Below are 23,978 nucleotides of genomic sequence, written 5' to 3'. Positions count from 1 at the left end.
ATTCGCGCATAATTCCTTTATGTAGAGCTTAGTTTCTAGATTCATGGCATTTGCATTTCCAGCCTAAATTTCAAAACTATGTTGATCAAATCTATGAGTTGCCATTTTGCTTTAAACATTTTTAAGCTATAATTTCATTAATTTTTAGAATTTTATTATGTTTACATTTTTCATTTAGCACATTTTTCTTTTTTGTCTAGAAACAGTGTCAGGCATCATCTTATTACTGCCAAATCTTCTCTTTTGTTTTTCTATTAATTATTTTCATTATCTCACTTATTTTCATTACATGTACTAATGTTAATTATTTAAAGGAATGGTGCAATGCTACAATTTTTAATATACTGCTTTAAAATTTATGGTAATAGTTTCTGAATAAGCATTTATTAAGGAATGGTGAAACAGTATACAAAAATGTATTGCTGTAAATATGCTTACACTCTTTTCTCTTTCCCCCTGTATTTGTGTACTAGGTGGTTGTGAATGCCCTTTTAGGAGCAATTCCATCCATCATGAACGTGCTTCTCGTTTGTCTTATATTCTGGCTAATTTTCAGCATCATGGGAGTAAATCTGTTTGCTGGGAAGTTCTACTACTGTGTTAACACCACAACTGATGAAAGGTTTGAAGTCGACCAAATCAACAATTTTAGTCAGTGCGAGGAACTCATAAAAAACAATCAAAGTGCCCGATGGAAAAACGTGAAAGTAAACTTTGATAATGTAGGATTTGGGTATCTTTCTTTACTTCAAGTAGTAAGTGATCACTCTTTATATACCTCTTCCTTTTTATAAGCAGTAGTGAAAAGCAATTCTAGCAACAAAGAGACAAAACATTTGCCTGATGGTTTTTATCTGTGACTTAGTAGTTCTGCTACATGGGTAATTGATTACTCTTTTCTTCATAAGCAGCAAGTAGAGTCTGCTATGATGAATAAGAATCTTTAGGACATCTAATGATACAACTTCCTATTTATGGCTCCCTTAGTCCTTTAGCCTTTTCTAACTTTTAAAGTTTCTAGAATTACCTAGGAATGGTATTCAGGTATCTAAATATTTTAGGTTTTCCAGTTGCTGAAAAAAACCCACCAAACTCCATTGGTGTGATTAAGTCACAAAGAATTCCAAGTAATAACTCTTATCTCAGGTTTGTGGCTGCCACCAGGGCAGATCTAATCTAAAAAGCAATTTCTCATTCAGAAGAGAAATAAGAAAAGAAAAATAGCACTTGATACTATAATCTATGAAATATTTTCCTGATACTTCTGTGCAAAAGAACCTCATAGACTTTATTTAGCAAAATCTCAGGGAAGAAGAAATATATGCAGAGAGATACTAGAAGATTATGCCTTCAATATCAAAAATTGAAGGCACAATACTGTCTATCTGTGTATTTTGAAGCAGCTACCAATTTCACCCAGCTTTAATCAAGAAAATGCTGGACTTTTACCTACCTATATTGTGTACCTTCAGCAACTTCTATGTTTTTGTTTTGGTTTGTTTTTTTTTTTTTGAGGTTACTATATAAATCTGCTGTATCTTATGTTTAACTTTTATTGCTTTTAAATAAGTTCCCAGATTTTATGTTGTTTATAAAAAATCTCAGTAGGACAAATCCTTAACCTTATGCAGTGGTATGGACATTGTCCTGCACAAGGTCTAAAACAGTAGTTCTGAGCAATGTGAACTGCCTCTCCCAGCTAATACAGCATCTTAACCTGTGTGACTGATAAGTGTGTACATTTAAATTTCATTATGATTCCTTACTTTACTGTCACATCAGGAGAGAGTGCAGAGGGACCACTAGTATTAAAGAAATAAAATACTGAACTGAATACAATTTGATTTTGGTAACTAAAGACTTTAAGTACTTCCTTTCTTTGCCCTATTTATGAAGTCTACTCACCCAGGGAGTCAGAATGCTTCATTACAGGTGTTCAGGAGAAACAAGACATCAACAGAACTCTTTCCAAGTAGTTTGCATCTCTCTTTCTAGTAGTAACCTATTTTACTCTGGGACACAAGTCATTATTCCAGGTTCATTTCTTTCCTGGCTTCCTGGCTGCAATCACCACTCCCCAGCTACTTGCTATTTCAGTGTCCTGGCTATGCATAGATTATTTCATCTTCTATTTATTGAAAAGACACAAATATTTCCTTATGTGAAGACTTAGATTCTTAAATTATTGGATTTTTTGGGAGGCAAATTAGGGGAAATTTGCCAATCATTCCTACAATTCCAAAGGAAAAATTCATCTAGACCTGCCACAGAGAGACCTAGCTCTCATGGAGGACAAGCCTGTTTGTGCAGTATCTACAATGTAGAGATCTTGCAAGAGCATGAGACCCTCATGTAATGGAGGATTTTTTGTGTGAGTAGAATGTCCACAACAACAGCACCTAATTTTTCTGTATTGCTAAAATGCTTGTAAAATCATCAGGACATTTTTGTTTGACACAGCAGAAAAAACAGGGCATCCCTGCATCTTTTAGGGTTTGGTAAGTAAGCCAGTAGGAGTGATTTTGCAGTTATGGAATTATAAGAGCCCCAGGACTGAGAAAGAATAATATCAGCTTGATTTTCAGTTAATGCATTAAAATGTAGAGAATCTATGTTTTTTCACCTTCAAGAAAACAAGGCCACAATTCATAACTGTTTGAGAATCTTACATTGCTTCCTCAATCAAAAAAAGAGGATAAGGTGATTTTCTATTTGATATATAAAGTACTTTGGATCAAACTCTGGAACAGGCCTCCAAAGCCATCATGTCAAAACAAATATAAGACTCGAATAGCTATGTCATAGCCCTAGATATTCCTACTCTTCCTAAACAGCTTGCAGCAACAGAAAGAAAACTAAATGCTAAAGAATGACTCAGTTAGAGGTACACATTACTGTGTCAGAAACAAAGCTATTGAAAGTTTAGCAGTTGGCCTAAAATTATATACTGAGCCTGAAAAATCTGATTATAAAACCATGGTTGCAAGTGGATATGCTTTCTGTTTGCCTAAAGTGAGCATTAATGGCCTTTCTACTGAATTCATTTGGTTCTGCACCTCAACAACCTCAGGCAGACTTTTAGTAGTGCTGGACCTGAGAAAATAACCCCAGGGAGGTCAATGCCATTTTTCTAATAACAAATTCTGTGAAGAGTATCAGCGCATGAATTACTGATACATGCCAGGAGGGTAGAAAACAAATAGAGAAATAGAGAAAGCTTCCTCTTATTCCTCATTATTTCCATTCTCCATTCTGCCCTCTGGCTCATGCCCTTTGAGTCAGCCAAAGAATGCTGTAAATCCCTTCAGCTTTTCTGGGTTGCAAGAGCCATAACCTTACTATCACAAATTGGAGTGAATACTAATGGAAGTTAGAACCATTTTTATGACAAAAAATTGAAATGAAAATGAGCCAGAAGAACTTCAAACCAAGACACTGAGGGTTTTATTATTCTGGGAAGACATAAATGAAAAATTGAATTTTTTTTTTAATGTCTCTGGCAGTATATGGGTGTGTTCATCACAGAAAACTCTTCTTTTTTTAAGAGTGAAAAGAAACATAGATCTTCCACACAGAAACACTCAAAAGCAGAGAGATAATTTCAGAAAGAAGTATTCTGGGTTCAAAAAAAGCAAAGGTGTGATAGTGACTTCAAGCAAAAGGAACTCTCTAACAAGCTCTTTCTTGAGTTTACTTGGCAGTGCTGGTGAATGACTTTCTTGAATGAGGGGCCTAGGAAAAGAACAGTACCTTATTTTTGGTTGACGTTTCTTGGGTTTTCTTTTTTCATGGGAAGCATTTTTGTGTGGAAAATCTTTCGTATTATAGGAATGTTATAATTCTTTCTGCCCAAAAATACAGCCTAGCAATACATGTCATTGATAAAACCAAGTTTTATGGACTTTGTTGACCAAACTGTTTTCCAGAACTCTTACATAATTTGAAGTTGGAGTATAATTATTCATGCCATCAGTCATATAAGTACACATTTCTTCTATAAGATTTTTTTTTCTGCTATAATATAGTGTAGATCATATTGTTTTATGTGGATCTTCAAGCTTCTTTTTTCATTTCTTGGTATGAAGTTGCTTGAGTATTTCTCTGTCCCTAAAGAGAAGCATCAAAGCAGAGACAGATCTGCTGGAGAAATTCCCTTCACAATTGTCATGCATCAATGAGTGAAGAGGAAGAGGCTGGTGTACACAAAGAGATGTGGCATCTGCCCTGATAATTGTATGGCCTTATGCCTTTTAACTTGAACCTAGTATTTGGATTCCTTGGTAAGTAAATCTCCCAGAGGCCTGCTTTTATCCTGCTCACCAGGATAAAATGTGGCACACCAGCCACAAAGCACAATATTATACACTGCTGTTACTAATATCAGTAAGACAATACATCTCTTGAAGGGTATGGTAAAACAATCAGAAGCTGAATTCTAGGACTTAAACTTTAGGGTACTTTCAAAGTTCCAACAGGTTAGTATTTTCAAAGTAAGATGCTATTGTATCTCCAAAAGGGAATGTGAATCTTCACGGTGATTTTTTCTGGTAAAGAAATTGAGTGGTAAAACTCCAGCATGACTTAGAACTTCATAAGAAATTGTTTATCAAGGGGAAAAAAAAATCTATGATTTTTTACCAATAGTAAAGGAGATGGGGGATTTTTGTTCTGTTGTTTTCTATAACCACATTTGAATCTGCATTTGAATGTGTGTCATTGAAATCTCCTTGGCAGAAAAAAAAACCAACTTTGGAACAGATGCTGACTTCAGTTATACTGCTGTAATCTTTGAAGTCAATTAATTACTCCTGATTTAGTGTCACTGAGAATATACAATATATTTTATATGGTAATATGCAAAATGGAAACTAATCATTTGATCTCTTGGTCATTTTCTGTGTTATTTTCTTTCAGGATACAGAAATACACAAACGACACCTTATTTCTCTTAAAGAGAACACATTGCAGATAAATACAAGCAGGTCTATGCATCTACAGTAGAAATAAGGCTTTCACTCAATGGGATATCTTGACTCTCTTTCTTAATTTCTTCAAAGGTTTTAGTATCTTAGAGTTTTATGAACCTCATTGTGGAAACCACAAGATAGCAATATGTTATATTTCTGTTTTTCCACCCTACACTCTTTTCAAGTTTCCTTTTTAATAACAACAACAACAAAACAATAATAATACAGCTCAGTTCTTCAGCTTTATTTCCTATCACTGGTTAAATGGTACTGTTTGTTTATAGTGTAGTTCTTAAGTGGTGATGGTGAAGCTTAATATTTTTAAATTAGTCTATCTTTTTTTCATTGACTTTACTTACTCTAGGCTACACCAATACATTTGCAAAAAAACTAATAATTATTCTGTTTTGCCTAGAGGATGATATGCAAAGATCATCATGAGTCTGGATCTGAGGCAACAGCACACATTTTGCCCAAGTGCCACTCCATCATTTGCATCATCTTTCTGAAGTAAAAGTGTGCCCGTTATTTTCACATGGTGTTTCAGACTGAAGTGCTCATTTCAACTAATGATATTCCAAAAAATGCAAATAGTGTACCAAGACAGAAACAAAAGCAGCACCATAAGACATCATGTAATCATCTTGCCCTATTTAGACCTTGTTAGATGAAATACTGAATCCTGTTTTGGTTGCTGTTGCAAGAGATTAATTAGTGCAATAGAGCTCAGAGCAAAATAAGGTGAGTGATCAGAGTTCTGGAAAACAAGAGTTGCATGAGAAGACTGAAGGAACAGTGATCACTACCTAAAAAAGGACAGCAACAATTAACTTGCAAAAAGTAAGAGATACTGCATGAAGGTGATTCCTGCAGTTCTCCAGATATGTAATGGCGATGACAAGTGAGTCTTAAATGGCAACTGAAGGATGTAAGCATTAGGAAATAATAAAAAGAAGTGCCAGAATACATACTTTTTATAAGATTGTGGTGTATTCACCATTAAAAGCCTTTGAGAACAAGTTAAGCATATATTAGTAATTACATAAATAGACCTCATCTATCTCTTCTAATGCCTTGCAGTCCAAGTATTCCGCGAGGACTTTAAGTTCTTCAGCTGACTGCTACTTGTTTCAGATTTATTCTTGATTTATTAGTCCTCTGATAGTACATTTTGATTTCACCATCATACTGTTAGTTACCTGAGCTTTACATTCTCTGCGTTGACCCCAAGATGTGAAGGTTGCTGCACACTGGATTTGCATCTAAGGATAATCATGCTCTTTTCAGTATTCCACTGTTCCAAAAGTGTAAAGGACCTTTCCTTTAAGAAAATAATTTCTTCTCATTTTAAGTTCACTTCAGGATGATGCCAAACTGCTCTGTGTCCTGCATAAAAAAAAAAGGTTTTTTGAAACTTTCTCTAGAAATGAAAGCTAAAGATGATGGTGATACAGTAGAAAAAGATGGATGAAGAGTGTTCCATTCCTGATCCAGCAACTGGTTTCTGTGGCAAGGAAAATGAAGGAACCAATGATCTGCAGTCTTGTTTTGCAAAATTGTAATGAGGATTAAATAACATAGAATTATTTCCTTTTTTTTTTTTTTTTTGCTCTATTTTTGGGCATAACTGGCCAAAAATTTCTACTTGGAGATGTTGCCTAGTTGAAAGAGAACTAATTGCCACAACAGAGTAAATTACTTTCTGTTTCAAACATTCTGATGAAGCAATCTGCACCTTACTGTCAAATATAAAAATGTACAGATTTTAGGCAGAGGAAATACCTCCAAAATTTCAATAAATGCTGTAATTTAGGAGGCATAATAAGTATTCCGTGCACATGAAACACTTCCTACTACTTTATCTCAGAATGCATGAGACATCTAGGCTCTGTAAAGCATAATATATTATATTTAAAGTGAACATAGAATTACTAAACCAGGTAAAATCTTTCAATGTGTAGTCTGATTATAGGAAAACACCTTTTTTGAGATGATCAAATTTTTGGTTCCATTTTGTTGCCACCTTTCTGACTTGGGACAGAAGAACTACATATTAGTCTTAACTGGTGGCAACTCAGTTACATAAGGCTATACACCCAGCTGTACATAGCTCTCGCAGTTGATATGATTTGATGACTAAAATGCCTTCCATAATTTTTGTTAGTTAGAAATAAGTTAATAATACTGCTTAAAATGTTCACATCTAATACAAAGTAATGGGATGCACAGCAGTATATCCGATGAGCAGCTGAATAAAAAGCCAAGGGGCAAAACACTTTGGAAATCTAATGCTATTAATTATTCCTGGTGCTGTACTGAGTTGCTGGAAATTATTAAATGAATTGTCTTTAGAATGCTTAAACAGGTGTGTACTGTTTACAGGCTACATTTAAAGGCTGGATGGATATTATGTATGCAGCTATTGACTCAAGAGATGTAAGTACTACAAATATTTTAAATTATCTTTTTTTTTCCCTGAGGTCTGTCTATCTACAAGTGTGTATTTAGCCTAAATAAGCAATTATATCCATGCAATAGAATGAAAAATGAGTATGAGATTCTGTGGTAACAAAATGTGGGCAACTGAATGCAAACTGCCAGGTGCTATCAGCAAGAGGTAGAATAGAAAAAATAAAGTAATGTAAGTGATAGGAATATTGCCTAAATACAAAATATTGGTGGCACTTTGTGCAAGGTTGCCAATTTTTTGGTTGAAATTTTCACTTGAAGTCTTAGGAATCATATTTCTCTTTTTTTCCCCTTAGGTGTTAGACCAACCCAAGTATGAAGACAACTTGTATATGTACTTGTATTTTGTCATCTTTATAATTTTCGGGTCTTTTTTCACCCTGAATTTGTTCATTGGTGTCATTATTGACAACTTCAATCAGCAGAAAAAGAAGATAAGTATTCTTTCATTTCTCTTCTAAACATATTCTAAAATAATCCATTTTTGCAGGCGCATAATGTATGGAAAGTACCCACATAGCTTGTTCAAAATTGAAAAAGCTCCAGTATGCTATGACAAAATCATACTTGCAGTATTCATTAAAGTCATTAGATTTTTCATTTAGTGAATGGCACAGATCCTTCATGAAGTCTTCCTGTATGATCCAACCTCTTACTTAGGTCCCTACATTAAAGCACTCATAACTTCTTGGAGTTTTTTCCTTCTTATTTTTAGTTGTTCTTTGAGCACACAAAAAAAAAATAGCTAGCTGAAAAATAATTTTATCATGCAATTAAAGATGAGTTTTTCATGATCCCAGGTATTCAAGTTCTACTTTGTGGCACTGAACAATCTGAAACTACACAGAGCAGGAGTGGTTTGTAACTATTTCAGAACCTTTTTTTTATCATTTCACAGTGCAGATGTAGATAATCTCACTGGTACAGATGGTCTGAGAAGGAAATGCTCGCCTTTAAAATTATTTTTTGTAAATAGATAAAGCAATGAAAGCTCAAGGACCAAAGCAGCTATGAATTACAAGTTTATTTTTACTTTACTGGACTGCATCATTTTCTTTGCATTTATGTTAATAATGAGAAATGCTAAGCAAGATTTCTGGTTGCTCTACATGTAGAAATGTACAGGTATATGGTCAGGGAGTCTGTCCAGCTTCTGGTCCATGCATTCCCACATCTTCAAGCTTCCCACACCGTCATCCACAAAGGGCTGTATCCTGTCCTATGTGTGCATTGGCATTCCTGGAATTAGATGTCTGCAAGTATCTCTTATCTAGGAAAATTTTCTTCAAGAGGTATGGGGAATCTCATAGATTTTCATTCAAGCTGTCGCTAACACAAGGTTACTATGGATTTTGGTTAGAAATATGAAAGACCTATAATTCCTCCTTTATCTTCACTGTCAGACTTCAAAGGCAGGTTCATGCTTTTGCTAAATAGAAATTCATTGAACACAGAAGTAATCAAAATAAAAGATTTAAAAGAAAACATTTTGCTCTTAGTAGTACCAATCTTCAATTTTCAGCGAAGTTTCTCCAAAGTCTGATAATCCATCTTCTGAAGAACCTTGAAGACTTTGGGCCCCAATGCTAATGTGATTGCTAAATTAGAGATACCTAAAGCACATTTCTATGCTGACAACCTGACTTTGTCTTTTTCCTTTGTTTCACTACAATCACAGTTCAGAAGTGACAATATTGAGCAGCCCAGACTATCTCAATTTATCTCAAATACTCTTTACTGTATCTCTTACTATAAAAGAAAAGAGGTAATGGAAATGATTTCTAGGAGTTCCAGGAAAATAACTGTAAAAATATGTTGCATTTTTTTTTCTTGTTTTGAGCAATACAGTACCGGATGTCCAGATTTCTAGACTAAATGCTTAGATTGTAGACAGATGCATTTGATAGCTAAGGGATTTTTCCCAATTTAGTCTTCTTGATTTTTTGAATCACTCATGTTTTTCAGCACTGCATATAAATGTGATTATAACCAGTTCTGATTTCATGTTTTTACTTTGGAGGTCAAGACATATTTATGACAGAAGAGCAGAAGAAATACTACAATGCAATGAAAAAGCTGGGATCCAAAAAACCACAAAAACCTATACCAAGACCAGGGGTAAAATTATTTATACACATCAGATGGATAGCTATTTACAAAGATTTTTATTGATACAGGGAGAGCAGAAATAAGCCAATTGAAAGTTTTCAGTAATCGGGGCATTAGTCAGCAGACATGGAAAACAAAAATAAAACAAAAAAAAAATTTTCACTTACAACTATTTTAGTTAGGCTGAACTAAGTTGTTGTATTTGAGTACTCAGTTAGCAACTAGTGTACAGTAGTTACAATTTTATTGAAGTCTCATAAGCCTTACCGCATGTGTTTTCTACTTTCTTTTAACAGGAAATGTAAATAAATTACAGTTTGCATTGGATGTTTCTTTTTTCTTTCTTCCTCAGAATAAATTCCAAGGAATGGTCTTTGATTTTGTGACACAGCAAGTATTTGACATCAGCATCATGATTCTTATTTGTCTTAACATGGTTACCATGATGGTAGAAACTGATGACCAGAGCGAAGAAATGGAAAATATTTTATACTGGATAAACCTGGTGTTCATTGTCCTTTTCACTGGAGAATGTGTTCTGAAATTGATTTCACTTCGCCATTACTACTTCACTATAGGCTGGAACATTTTTGATTTTGTGGTTGTCATTCTCTCTATAGTAGGTAAGTCTTGTTAATTAAACTAAAAGGAAGGTAAAATGAACAGGAGATGAACTTTTACTTGAACAGAGCTATATGGTGAGCTTTTGCCATCGCAAGATTTACAGCCAATTCATTCAACTTTACACTTTCATTTGAAATTTAGCTAAACCAACCATCAAAACTGTTATAATCATCCAACATTTATTGCACCTGCAAATATTACGTATAACTGCTAAAGCAGAAATTATGCCAATGTAATCTGCAGAAAATCTTTAATTGCTACATAAAACTGCCAATTTTAAAACTTTGCTTCTAAATGTCTATTGTGATATGGAGATTAAGTGGTAATGTACCTTGGTTTTCTTTTCTTTTTTAGGAATGTTTTTGGCTGAGATGATTGAGAAGTACTTTGTATCTCCCACATTATTCAGAGTCATCCGACTTGCCAGAATCGGTCGGATCCTGCGCCTCATTAAAGGCGCTAAGGGAATCCGCACTCTGCTTTTTGCTTTGATGATGTCTCTTCCTGCTTTGTTCAACATTGGGCTGCTGCTCTTCCTGGTCATGTTCATCTATGCCATATTTGGCATGTCCAACTTTGCCTATGTCAAGAGGGAAGCTGGGATCGATGACATGTTCAACTTTGAAACATTTGGCAACAGCATGATCTGCCTGTTCCAGATCACCACGTCCGCTGGCTGGGACGGTTTGCTCGCCCCAATTCTCAACAGTGGCGAGCCAGACTGTGACCCTAACAAGGCTCATCCAGGGAGCTCTGTGAAAGGTGACTGTGGCAACCCTTCTGTTGGGATTTTCTTCTTTGTCAGCTACATTATCATATCCTTTCTGGTAGTGGTGAACATGTACATTGCTGTGATTTTGGAGAACTTTGGTGTTGCTACTGAAGAAAGTGCTGAACCCTTGAGCGAGGACGACTTTGAGATGTTCTATGAAGTCTGGGAGAAGTTTGACCCCGATGCAACACAATTCATGGAATTTGAGAAATTGTCTGATTTTGCAGCAGCCCTTGAGCCTCCCCTTCATCTACCCAAACCCAACAAAGTCCAGCTTATTGCAATGGATCTGCCCATGGTGAGCGGTGACAGAATTCATTGCCTTGACATCTTGTTTGCTTTCACAAAGCGTGTTTTGGGGGAAAGTGGGGAGATGGACGCCCTCAGAATACAGATGGAAGATCGGTTTATGGCATCCAATCCTTCTAAAGCTTCCTATGAACCAATTACAACCACACTGAAACGAAAGCAGGAGGAAGTGTCTGCTGTCATCATTCAGCGTGCTTACAGACGTCACCTCTTAAAACGAACAGTAAAACAAGCTTCCTTCATCTATAACAAAAATAAAACTGAAGGTGGGGCTGGTCAGGGTATGAAAGATGATATTCTTATTGACAAGTTAAATGAAAACTCATTTACAGAGAAAACAGACATAACCGCATCAACAGCAGTTTGTCCGCCTTCTTATGATCGTGTAATAAGGCCAGTCAAAGAAAAGCATGAAAAGGAAGATAAAGATGGTCAGAAATAAGAGTAACTAGCAAGAAAAATCATATATGTGCAAAGTAGTTCATAGCCTGTAAGGATCATGTGTTTGTGTCAACAGGACTCCTGAAGGAGGTCTATGCCAAACTGACAATTTTTACAAATATACTGTACATTAAAGGTCAGTGCCTATTAAAAGACAGTGACCCCTTGTCAGTGACTGTGACTGTGATAAGAAGAAACAACCTTGACAGGAGGTTACTGTTCTCACTACCAGCTGACACTGCTGAAGAGGAGAGAAAAATGGCTACACAGACTGTAGGGACCAGTTAAAGGGGTGTAAAACCAAGTATTTGTGTGTTTAGCATAAAACAATATGGTAACTCTATCCACTGTTTGCATTTCAACTGCCACATACTTCATATTTTTACAAAATCTGTGTTGGTGGATTCATCTTGTTTTTACTCATATGTTGTTTATTATATGTGACTATTTTTGTAAATGGGTCTTCTGTTGGGGAAGGGAATTAAGTACACCTTTACAGGTAAAAGGGCCAGGTGTTCTATTATACAACTAATATACACACAGAAATTATTTGCATGAAGGCATGCTGCACTTATAGATCATGCATGAAAATAACATTAAGTCACAAAGAACAACAGATTTTTTTAGCACAGTGTTTCTGGAAAGGAATAACAGATTTTGAGGTGCTTAATTAATGTACTCATGTTGTTTCATGTTCAAACAAGTCTTAGTATGCCTGTAAAGTCCTCTACAACTCACAAGAATAGTAAATATGGTTTACTTTTTGCACAGACCATTAAGTTTCAGAAGGTGCAAACTTCTTCCTAGGTCTGGAGTCACAGATTTTGTCTTTGTCAAACGTCGTTCTGCATATGAAATACTAAATGAATCTGCCTCAGCCCACCAAATTGATCAAAAAGAGCCCTCTGTAAAAGTTGTTCTGCTTTATCCTGCAGTATTGTTTAGCCATCTTCAGCTCTCAGTAAGGTTGATGTTGTACATGTTAATGAAAAGCTCTCTGCTATGTAAATAATTTTTAACCTGTGGTGCATGTTTGAGCAAACAGATAATGACTTTAGCACATTTATTGCATCAAATATGTACCACAATAAGTGTAGTGTGCAAGCATTCAACAGGTAAAATAATGTATTATCGACCATTATAGATAGTTTGGATGCAATCAATGCATGTTTATATTGCCTATGCTGCTATTCCTTTGACTGTCCAGGATTCTTAAACATGGGAAGCCATACATCAGAGCTAAACAAAATAAACTACTCAAAAAGACCTCACTCCTCCATACCATTGAGCAATATTTTGCAGCTATTTAGGAGCTTATTTGTTTTACATTTCTGAATTTTCAGTGAAAAACATATAGTGTATATCCAAACTGTACAGATGTTGAAAACTACTAAACCTGTTGAAAATAATGTTAGGATTTTATAAGCAAATATAAATACTGTAAAAATCATTTTATTTTATTTTTCAGCATTATGTACATAAAACAAGAACTGAATTTTATCTTCAGGTTAATGTCACAACATTTTTGTTACTTTCAGTCCATAGCACTTTTTCACAGAAGAACTCCAGAGAACAAGATATAACTAAGTGAATGAATACCTGTAGGATCTTATTTTTTACAGTATTTGCCAACATAGAAATAATTTCTGCAAATTAAGTTCATAATTTGCTTCTAAAAAGCTGGGGTTTTTTTATTTTTGCAGATGGGAAAATGGTCTAAAGTTAAAATTGAATGTCTAAGCAGTGCCTGCATCATGAGTTTTCAGACACAACCTTTCTTTCAGAGAATTCTGAATCTTTTCTCATGTTTACTCACAGATTTTTTTTTCATTCATGCTGCACTAGAACAGTTCTAAATATTATCTAGGGTCCACAATATTTTTTCACAAAGAGAAAGTAGCAAAATTGTATAATCCAATCCATCAGGACATTTTATGTTTCTTACACAGGAAAATTAAATATAGATTACTTTTATTAAAATTATTGACTAAATCTGTATTAGTGAACTGCATGCAGGAAAATGCTATTACCCTAACTGATGCTAAAGAACATTATTAAGGCGTCAAAATAATAAAGATTACATTTTTTATTGTAATTGTTCCTTTCGTGTTTATTATCTGACATTAATATAAAGCAGGGTATACTTTTAAACGACAGAATGGGAGGATACTGAAAACCTCTACAGCAGCTCTACTGTTCTTTCAGGTAAGAAAATCCTTGGGATTTTCTTGTAAGTCACTAATTAGGAATTTCTTGACGTGTGTTGGACAGTGAGCATGATGCTTCTGCTTGTATCAGTAGTTCTGTGCTGAGTGACTTCATGCAGCAGCTCCAGGCAGGGAGCACAGCCATCGAATACCAGAGCTGCCCCGAGTGTGTCCCACGAGGCTCAGAGCACGCACAGGAATGAGAACTGAGCGTTCAAGAGTTTACAAAGACAAAATGAGGACAGAAAATAGTACTAGATCCATGATATTCCCCAGCTGGGGTTGAGAGCCAGTTTATTCTTGCTGGGAGCTGTTCACAAAAAGGCTACAGAGCATCTCACACGTGAGTGCATTTCTGAAAAAGGTGAAATGGTGTTGGAATGAACAAATCATTGGTTTTTTCCTCAGGAATTTAAAAAGTCTCTCTGGAAGCACCCCATTCCTAGAAGCAACCGGATACCAATAGGGGAAAACCAAATGTATCTGGAAAGGGGGCCTCTTCCTTATTCTTTATCAATTGCTTCAGTGAATTTCTAAAAATATCAATTTCAGATGTTTACATTATTTTATATTGCATTCCTCTACAACTTACAATGAAAACCCTCGCAGGTGAATACTGAACTTCATATGAAACCAGCTGATGAGCCGTTGCAGTCTGTATGCTTGCTTAGTGGCTAATGCAGAATATAATTTCATACCATTTTCCCTGAAATTCATCAACAATTTTTCAAGGGAGGGAAATTTTTCTCTGTAAAGTTGTTGTGAAATACATTATGAAAAAAGAGGTCTACAGCTTTGATTCAAAATGCCTAAGTATCAAAATGAAAAGATAAGTATTTTCAGATTAATATGTGGACAGAATATGTCTTAAATATTTACCTTAAAAAAGTATGTAAAAAACCCCAACTTGTTTCTCATACTTCTAATAGGCTTAAAATGTTACAGAAGCCTAAATGTTTCTTCAGAACAAGACAAGCAGAACTTAAACACAGCAGGAAAATCAGAGGATTGTCTTGGCCAACAAGGAAAGCTAAGAATGCTCATTGCATGGTGCTTCTTTGGCACCTTCCCGATGCTGGGGATGAGAACTGGTGACAAAGGAACTGCACGTGTAATGGACTTGCTAGGAAAGGACACTCAGAGCGCGCTCTGCCAGAAGAGCCGAGCAGCTTCTCCTACACACTCCACGCAGGTTGGGTTCCGCTCCTTGTCCTTGGGGGCATCACTGCTGGCTTTCCTGGTGGACAGACTGCACTCCCATTCCAAAGGAATGCTCTTTAGCAACCTTTGTTTCTGGTTTCTAGAAATTATGGCTGAGGGTGATTTCTCCTCCAGAGGACAACCCAAATTTTACTAGGCTTTGCAACTCTAATTCTGCAGGAGGAAAGAAGGGGGGGACCGAAGTTTCTCTCTCTGATTTGACCCTATTGCTATTGTATTTCTAAGAGAAGTGCCGCGTAACTTGAAGTGCTCAGATACATTATGAAACCTCTGGAATGTGGGCCACTTAGTCGTACGTCCAGCCGAGGAGATCGAGGTAACAAACACATTCCCAAGGCTTCCGTTCGGCACCCGGGCCGCGAGCGCTCCCGAGGCACGGCCGCCTGTCCGCCGCCAGGGGGCGCCAAGGCGCCGCCAGCCTCCCGCCGCTCCCTCGGGCTCGGCCCGCGGGTCCCGCCCGCCGCCTTCCAGGAGTTTCTCTTCCCGTGTCTCTCCCGCCTCCTTCCCGACCAAGCCAATGGCAGGGCGCCGTCCTCACCCTTCCGGAGCCCCCACGCAGTGGCGTTGGGTAGCGACGATGGACGCCGAGGTGCAGCAGGTGGGCGCCACCGCCGTCCCGCCCCGGCGGAGGGAGCGGCTGGGAAGGAGGGAGGGATGGGAGCGGCCGGGGGTGCCGGGCGGGACTGCTGGCGGCCGGGACGGGGTGGTGGGCGCGGTGTCCCCGGGGCCGTCCCGGGGCGAGGCGTTGGCACCGGTGACCCGCGGCCGCTTTTCCGCAGGCGCTGCTCAATTACTACTGCCAGGAGGGGCTCTTCCAGCACGCCCGGGCCGCGGCGGACGAGGCGCTGGGGCGGCTGGGCTCGGACCCCGTGCTGGTCTTCTACCGGGCCTACGGCGCGCTGAGGGCAGGTAACGGGGGGCCGCTCCTCCCGGAACGCTGGGCTTCCTTGCCTCGCCTCCAGAGCTCTGCCCTCAGTCGGCTGAGCGGGGAAAAGCGATGTTGGGGAGTCTGAATGCATGCCGTGTTGCGTGGATTAGCGGTGTGTTATCATCTGTCAGTGCTCCTCCCCAGCTTGAATGAAATCTAGACAGCATCCTACCAAAGTGAGAAATAACAAATGTTTTTGTTTTTCATGGTTTCATGACCATGGGTCAGGTGAATGGGCTCCTTGGAGTGAATTTGAGCCCTGCCCAAACGCATATGGCATTTGATCAGAAGCTCACTAGTGTCTCCCAGCTCACAGCTCTTCCCTTCAAAGCAGCTGTGCTAGTTGTGTTGAATCCTCTGTGTCAGGGAAACTGACAGCTAATACCTACTGGGGGGATCTTTGTGTAAATTATACTGTTCTGAGAATTTATTTAGCAACATGTATGTTGCAAAGATGTCAGAAATATTAAGAAGTAACCCAGCACGGGGAGGGCTGAGACAAGTCTAGGAAGGTGTGCTGGTTTTGAGGGAGTGTGACTATTCCCAAACTCCCATATGTTTTTATGTAAGAATCCTGTCACTTTTCAATACTGTCTTATTTTGCTAATGTTGAAAATATTCACACAAATAAGGCAAAAATACTGGTTATATAAAGGAACAGGAGCAAAAACAGCTGCTCAATGCCATGTATAAAACAATAAATATGATTTTCCTCTTTCTAATGATTGGGAGAATTACCACATACTTCAAGTTCTTTGCATGGAGATGCTATTTTCTTTCCTGTGTCTGTTTGGAAGACTTGCACAAACAAGTGAAAATAGGTATATGCATAAGGAACAAAAGAATAGAAGAAAAAATAGAAGGGAAAATTTAAGTCAGATTGATATTTGATAATTATATTCTTTGTCTTGAAAAGTGTGATAGCTTATTCTGTGCTTTTTCTTAACTAGGTGATGTCCAAGAAAGCATTCGACAGTTGGAGTCTATTAAAAACAAACCAGAGGTGTCACTTTGTACAATGATGGCTCTGATTTATGCCCATAAAAAGAGCCCTAATCCAGGTATGCCTATTAAGACATTCTGGTTCATGTTTTAGACAGCTCTGTGTGAAAGCTTGAGGGTTGCAGGCTAATTCTGCCAAAGTTAAAAAGGTTTACTCTGGCTTTGGCATTTGACATAGAATCTGTTACTGAATTGAGTGATGCTTACCAAGACTGTAGACAAAATACCAAACCACTAAACTCTGAAGCATAAGGGTGAATATTAAAATAAAACACACACACCCACACACAAAATCTTACTTGTCCACTGTGATGAAGAATCTTTGAAGAAAAAAAAAATTGAATCAAGCTTCTTGTGGTTGTTGTTCACTCATATCTATTTGTAGTTTGTAGTTTTGAGTACGATTGCAACTTGAAAAGTCTTTAAAGCTATGCCATTTCTATCTTTTAAATTATCCTGACCATACAAATGGAGAAAATAGTTTTGTGAGTTTTGGTGTTCCTTTCTCCAGTCTAAAAGCTGGAACAATTTTGTCAGGAATTACATTCTCAAAATAAGAGTTGTTTTATCAGCTACATTGAGTGGTTGTTAAACTATTGCTGCAGTATCTTTCTCACTATAGAGATTTATAGCTGCTGCTGAGAGTTTGTTAAACAATTTGATGTGAAACAGCTCTGACTAATGGCATTACTCTTATTCAAGTCCCTGAGGATTAATATTGCAGGACAGCAAAATTATTGTGGATCTCAAGACTCTCTGAGAGTGCGAGCCTTTCCCTCATTCCTTAGGTGGGTCACCATTGTCAGAGCAGGAGATCAGGCTGGCCTGGCAGCTCCTGCCTTTCCCAGTGCCTGGCTGGCTCTGATCTCCTGGGTGCCCTGGGTGCTGTGTGATGGCACTCACACAGCACATCACACACACACCTGACCCGTGACCTTCCCTGACACCAGGGTCAGGTTCACAGGCCTGTAGTTTTCCAGATCTTTCTTTCCTGCCCTTCTAGATGGACATCAGGTTGGCTAGCCACCAGTGATCTGGGATCTCCCCATAAACCGTGTGGTTGGGAACGCTCTTCTGCCTTTTCCATCTGTACCTACTAAATATTACTGATTGGATGGGACTGTCTGCCATGTTTATCAATGTACAGTACAGACACAGTGTTTGCTCTGGAAGCCCTTGGCTTACGTGCTGTTCTTTTATAATATTTTGAGAGGCTGTCAACAAGAGCTCTGAACAAAACCTTTTCAGATCGAGATGCTATCCTGGAGTTGGATGTAAGACTGAAGGAACAACGCAAAGCAGCAGGCCAGCAGGCTCTGTACCATGCTGGCTTGTTTCTGTGGCATCTTGGTCGTGAGGACAAAGCCCGTGAATATGTTGATAGAATGATCAGAGTTTCTGGTGGTGGTAAAGAGGTAACTGATTCTTACCTTTCTGTAATGTGAAAGATTATTAGGACAATGCATACTCTGAAGCTAGACTTATGGCATTAATGCTGTATGGAAGTTATCCTGAAATATTTTTTGTGTTTTAGTACTTTCCTACTTAACTCTTGTAAATTCATTTGACGCAGCTGAGTAAATTCCCATAGTTTTTTTTGTAAACTAATATTAATTTTCCGTTAGTAAATAATAAATAATGGCTTAATAAATGAAAATAAATCAATAAATGGAAATAATATGCACTTAAGCCAGTATTGCTACTTGATACCAAGCCTCATAATTCCTAGCAAAAAAATAAGCATGACAGCCTCACTAGAGGGAGACATCTGGATCTGAAGGCTCAAAAATACCCGGAGGATTAGGGATATAAATTGTTAGCTGTTGTTAAGAGCAAAATTTGCCTAGGGTTTTACTGAAATAAGTGATATATATAGCATTGTCTTTGGCACTTATATGCAGACATTACATTCATTAAAAACTTGAATCTCTAAAGAGGTTTCTGAAAACCTACTATGTTATTTTTTAAAGGAGGTATCAGCTTCAGTTCAAGGAGAGTAACATAAAAAAACTGGCATATTTTTTGTTAAACATCTTTGAGGCAGAGCTGTAAACATTGAATGCATTATTTTAGAGTAATATCAAACAAAAATGTTCGGCTCTGTGGTTCAGTACACTGTTCAGTTTGTTTCTATAGTTTTATGTTTGATCTATGACGAGTTAGAAATCTGCAACTACTCTTCTAAACATTAGTTTCTGGAAGTATGATTTAAGTAAGGTTTAGCTTTCAAACTAACAGTGATTAATAATTTAAATTGGTAATTATTTTAAATGAGAACTAATTTATTGGCTAATTTATACTAATGTAGAAATAACTTATATTAATGAAGAAGTAACTAAGGACATCACAAAACAATAGTATGGTACTTCCTAAAAAGACTAAGGTAACTTTGGTAAAATAGTGGTATTTATGACTTTGCTTATTAAAACAATGGTAGTTTGATTTTGTTTGCTTCTTTTTAATCTTAGGAGATATTGTTTGGGTATGTTGCTTAGTGTGAAATATTTCCAGCTGAAGTACTTAAAAATATTCAAAGTTATTTATTTTTTTTACAGACACATACATAGAAAAGAAAAAGTACATTAGTATTTAAATATATAGAATTTTTTTTAGAAGTTCGCTTATGATTAGCATTTTTTCTAGTTTGGTAATATGAAATTATGTTTAAATGTTTTCATCTGATTTTTTGGGAGGTGGTTCAGAGTCTTTAAACTTGGTGAAATATGATTTGTTTAGTATAAACTTATTTTGATAAGATAGTTTATGTATTCCTTGTATGGAAGTACAACACCTGCCTTTCTTTAAAAAAGTGCTGAAGTATGTACAGTTCAGCCAGTCTCCACTGCATAACAAAATCATGACCCTGATTGTTAGCAATTACAAAATATGGCTTTTCTACTAACCTTTGACTTTTAAATACACTTCAAAATAGATTTTATTTCCATAAGTTACAATTAATGTTTGGATCACATTAGAGAAATAAATTTCATTCATTATAAGTAGTAAGTTCTTCAATGAAAAGACACATTTTGCCTTTTAATTGTTTAGGTGTTCTTTCTAATAATACTTTTGAAGATTTGAAAAACGTCAGAGTTTTGCCTTGTACATAAAAGATTTTCTTTTAAATCAGAAAGTAGAAGAAAAACCTCAAGTTTCTCTGTTTTTGCAGCACTGTTAAGTTTCTCCCTTTTTGCAGCACTGTTATGTTTCTCAGTGTCTCATATAAACAAAATCTGAAGAAAACATTGTGCTGAAATGTTTGCAGAAAATATTCTGTCTAATGTGGTCATGTTTGTGAGGTTTTGTTCTGACTGCTGAGTGTCTTAGAGTTGTTAGGTGCCATTGGTGTTTTTTCCTAATTCTGTCAGTAAATATACTATTTGGTTAATTTCACTCTGGAATAAATTACCCAAGTGTTAGGTTATGCTAAAGGCTGGTTATAATTATGCCTCTGAAGGAGTTAAAATAGATACTCTAAGTCCTCTATGTAGGTTATTTCTGCTTATTGTATCTAGTGTAATTTTCCATTACCTAGTTAGCAAAAATTCCAATTTGTATTTTGTTAACAGGGGTTAATTTTGAAGGCATGGCTTGATCTCACCTGTGGGAAAGAAACTCACATTAAAAAAGCTCTGAAATACTTTGATGAAGCATTGCAGGAAGGCAATGATGTTTTTGCACTGCTTGGTAAAGTAAGTTTACTTCACTATTTTAACTCTTCCTAAATGTCATCTTAGTCTTGTAGATTGGAGAGATGCTGATAAGAGTAGTGCATAATGAGCTTGCCCAAGGAACAGAGATACAGTTCAGACCCTGTAGATACTTTCAGGTTCTTTAGACACCAATGTGAAAAGAAAGGTGTAGTTAAATTCAGTCAATCTAAATGTGTACTGTTGTTATGATTTTACTATGCACATGGGAAAACCTTTCTATATATATGTATAAAATGAGTTTCAAATCACTTGAAAATGTAAAAGTGTGTCATCGCTTCCTTTTTGCATGAGACACCTATGCACATTACAGAATTGCTGTGTGCCAAAATACAGTGGTTAAACAGTGTAGTGTGTTTTTTTTAATATTGTTAACACTCTTTTAAGTTGTCATTTGTCTACTTCATGTGTTCATTTGTGTTTATGTAATCATGTCATTAAAGGATTTGCATGAATTGTTTTCTTTACACATTTTCTGTTTCAGAGCATATTGCTTTATATCGCCGACATTGTTACTCATTAACATGATGTTTGTTTAATATTCCAAAGCTAAGTGTAGAAAAAATTGTTCAATGAATATTAGGAGGCTGAAGTCCAGGAGAATGTGCAAAATGGTGTTTGGCTAGGTGTGTGTGCTTGGTTGCGCGTGGACCATTGAATTCAATTAAGAGTATATGTCAAATGTAGTTACTTAGTAATTAAGGTTTAGACAGACATGAATCTCCCTAGGGATTAAAAAATGAACTCTCAAAATCGAATGTTTGCATGATTTCTGTCTTAAAACTATGAAATAAAACAGCACTCATAGTCACCTGGAATATGGTAAGTAAATTCAAAGCATCAAAGCAAAACCGGGTTTAAGTCCTAAATTGATTTCTACTTGAATTAATTTGAACCTCTGATTCTTGACTTCTGAAAGTTTCGTATTTGGAATACCCTGTAAATCGCATTACAGTTAGAAAATTGTTAATTCTGGCAACAACACTAGTTACCTGAAGCAGTTTTACTCTTCAGCTACGTCTGTCTTCTTGCTTGCTACTGACCAGTAAATCATCAATACTGCAATTACCTTTGTTACAGAGCACTTACCACACACACCAGGCTTTACACGTCATCCTTTGCTATTTGATTGTTGCAATATGTCTAGATGTGGTTGATACTCAGATAAAACTATTACTTCAGGAAAGAGGAAAGTTCTTTCTCTATAGCTCTTTTTCCTGGTTTCTGTTTGAAAGAATTTTGGAATCTTCTCACCTGTGTGAGTGTACAGGCTCTTGATATGGCTTCTCTTCCTTCCATTAGGCACAGTATTTTGAGGTCCGACAGAATTACTCAGGAGCTCTGGAAATTGTGAACCAGATAATTGCAAACTTCCCAAGCTTCGTTCCTGCTTTCATAAAGAAAATGAAGCTACAACTCGCCTTGCAGGACTGGGAGCAGACAATTGAAACAGCACATAGGTTGAGTATGAAGTAGCACGCTACTAAGTTCTTTTCTTGCCATGTTTACACCCAAACAACACTTTGAAACAAAAGTAGATAGGTTTCCATTCATTGTTAATGAATCTGAATTAGTTGCATCAGTTCTTAAAAAATAAATTTCAAGAAAAAGAAGTTTTATTAGAAACCAGCCTTGCAATTCTGTGAGGATGCTACATCAATACATTAATCCATTTTGGGTAGAAGAGGCTCTTTCTTGAGATAGGCATAAAATAAGACCTGTGCTTTCGGTTGAAATCCATGATGTAAAATGGCTGTAAAATACAAGTTTTCCTATTCCTGTTTTAGGGTAAAATAGATGATTGAGCAAGTGTTTGGTTTGGTTTCTTTACATTCACCTTTTGTTTGACTTTAGACTATTGAAGAAAGATCCTCTCAATTTAGAAGCCATAAGAATGGAGGCCCTGCATCATCTGTGCAAGGCAGGAAATGTATCAGAGGTGAGTCTTTTATTAGCAGAATGTTGAGCACAACATAGTGCATGTGGCAGCTAGTTCCTACAAATGCTGTCTTCTTTATGTATTCTCCTCATACACTTTGGCTGGTCCTGTGGCAAAAGAATACTCAAGTCTAACTCAGCCTGAAAACCTCAGAATTTACATTTCAAGATACTAGTGCATAGTAAAAATGTGAGCAGTTTATAGTGAAAACTGTTTGATTGTCCTAATTTGTTAATTCTTTCTATTACTTATTATACTACTCCTTTTTCTCCAAGGCTTCAGCAAGACTGGGAGACCTGATTAAAGCACTGGATAGATTAGAACCACGTAATTCTGAACTGTTCTGTAAAATGGCTTTAGCTTTCAGTAGAACAGTAAGTATGCTTTTTTTTCTTTAAGCAGCATACAGCTGTCTTTATATCCTGGTTTTCTGCTTTTTTTTTGCTAGGCAGATGTTAAATATCTACTAAAAAGTAGAAGATTGTGGACAATTGAAATACATTAACTCATGTAGCCTTGGTAACCACATTTTACAAGTCTTACGTTCAGCATGAATTACAATGTTTAAGCCATCTCATTCCAAAGATGGTTTTACTCCGTGCTTTTAAGTGAGGAACAGTGAAAATACACTCAAATGTTTGCCAACCATCTTCTTACTGTATGAAACTGACAAGGTTAGTCACGTAACTTGAAAGTGAAGGTTTTTTTAATCTCTGTATTTATCAAAAATTGCTGTAAAGAAGGACTCAAAGCAGCTATTGGTTATTGTATGGTACTGTATTTTTATGTCTGAATCCACCCAACATTAATGTCGCAGTTTTTATTGAATTAATACAGGCTAATTTTTTCTTACATGAGATGATGTTGTCTCTACTGATCTGGCTATATTCAGTGTGTTTTCCAAAAATTAAGAAAAGCTTAAGGCTTAAATATTGTTCTTACCATTAGTGTGGCCGGAACCAGCTCATCCTTCAGCATACACAAACCTTAGTACAAAGAGCATTTGATTTGGCATCTGACAATGCAGAATTTGCTACTGAACTTGGCTACCAAATGATTTTACAAGGGAAAGTGAAAGAAGCTCAAAAATGGTACAAGACTGCTATGACACTTGATGAAACAAGTGTTTCTGCACTAACTGGTAAGGTCGTACTTCCTTTTGATTTTTACCAGACAATGTTTTTTGGTCAAATTTTCCTATTGCTGGTCCTAGGAAAATCAAGAACTATGAGAACAGGAGCACTGGGTTGTTTTCTCAGATTCATTGTGTGCTTACTTCC

At 36.7% G+C, this 23,978-nt stretch overlaps 2 protein-coding genes across 5 annotated transcripts in view; both read left to right on the top strand.

Moving 5' to 3' along the window:
• Window positions 1-11,692, top strand: part of LOC311155929 (sodium channel protein type 1 subunit alpha-like) — a gene marked incomplete at both ends in the record, with an annotated part of 59,721 nt that extends 48,029 nt beyond the window's left edge. The window contains 6 exon segments of the mRNA XM_084209420.1: window positions 474-755; window positions 7,350-7,403; window positions 7,733-7,874; window positions 9,430-9,554; window positions 9,898-10,168; window positions 10,524-11,692. Of these exon segments, the coding sequence (XP_084065546.1) occupies window positions 474-755; window positions 7,350-7,403; window positions 7,733-7,874; window positions 9,430-9,554; window positions 9,898-10,168; window positions 10,524-11,692 (2,043 nt within the window).
• Window positions 11,693-15,636: 3,944 nt separating this feature from the next.
• The window catches only part of TTC21B (tetratricopeptide repeat domain 21B), a gene marked incomplete at its 5' end in the record, with an annotated part of 32,878 nt that continues 24,536 nt past the window's right edge, over window positions 15,637-23,978 (top strand). For 3 of the 4 annotated variants that reach the window (XM_084208963.1, XM_084208962.1, XM_084208964.1), the window contains 9 exons: window positions 15,697-15,717; window positions 15,899-16,028; window positions 16,998-17,108; window positions 18,298-18,464; window positions 20,619-20,741; window positions 22,062-22,219; window positions 22,614-22,698; window positions 22,974-23,072; window positions 23,647-23,839. In XM_084208963.1, the coding sequence (XP_084065089.1) occupies window positions 15,697-15,717; window positions 15,899-16,028; window positions 16,998-17,108; window positions 18,298-18,464; window positions 20,619-20,741; window positions 22,062-22,219; window positions 22,614-22,698; window positions 22,974-23,072; window positions 23,647-23,839 (1,087 nt within the window). Of the gene's footprint in view, window positions 15,718-15,898; window positions 16,029-16,997; window positions 17,109-18,297; window positions 18,465-20,618; window positions 20,742-22,061; window positions 22,220-22,613; window positions 22,699-22,973; window positions 23,073-23,646; window positions 23,840-23,978 lie in introns of all 4 variants that reach the window. The other variant, XM_084208961.1, reaches the window with a different exon arrangement.

The sequence above is a fragment of the Fringilla coelebs genome (assembly GCF_963513975.1).
Source record: "Fringilla coelebs genome assembly, chromosome: 7".
In the NCBI taxonomy this organism is placed as follows: Eukaryota; Metazoa; Chordata; class Aves; order Passeriformes; family Fringillidae; genus Fringilla; species Fringilla coelebs.
This window is presented reverse-complemented; position numbering and strand designations above follow the sequence as displayed.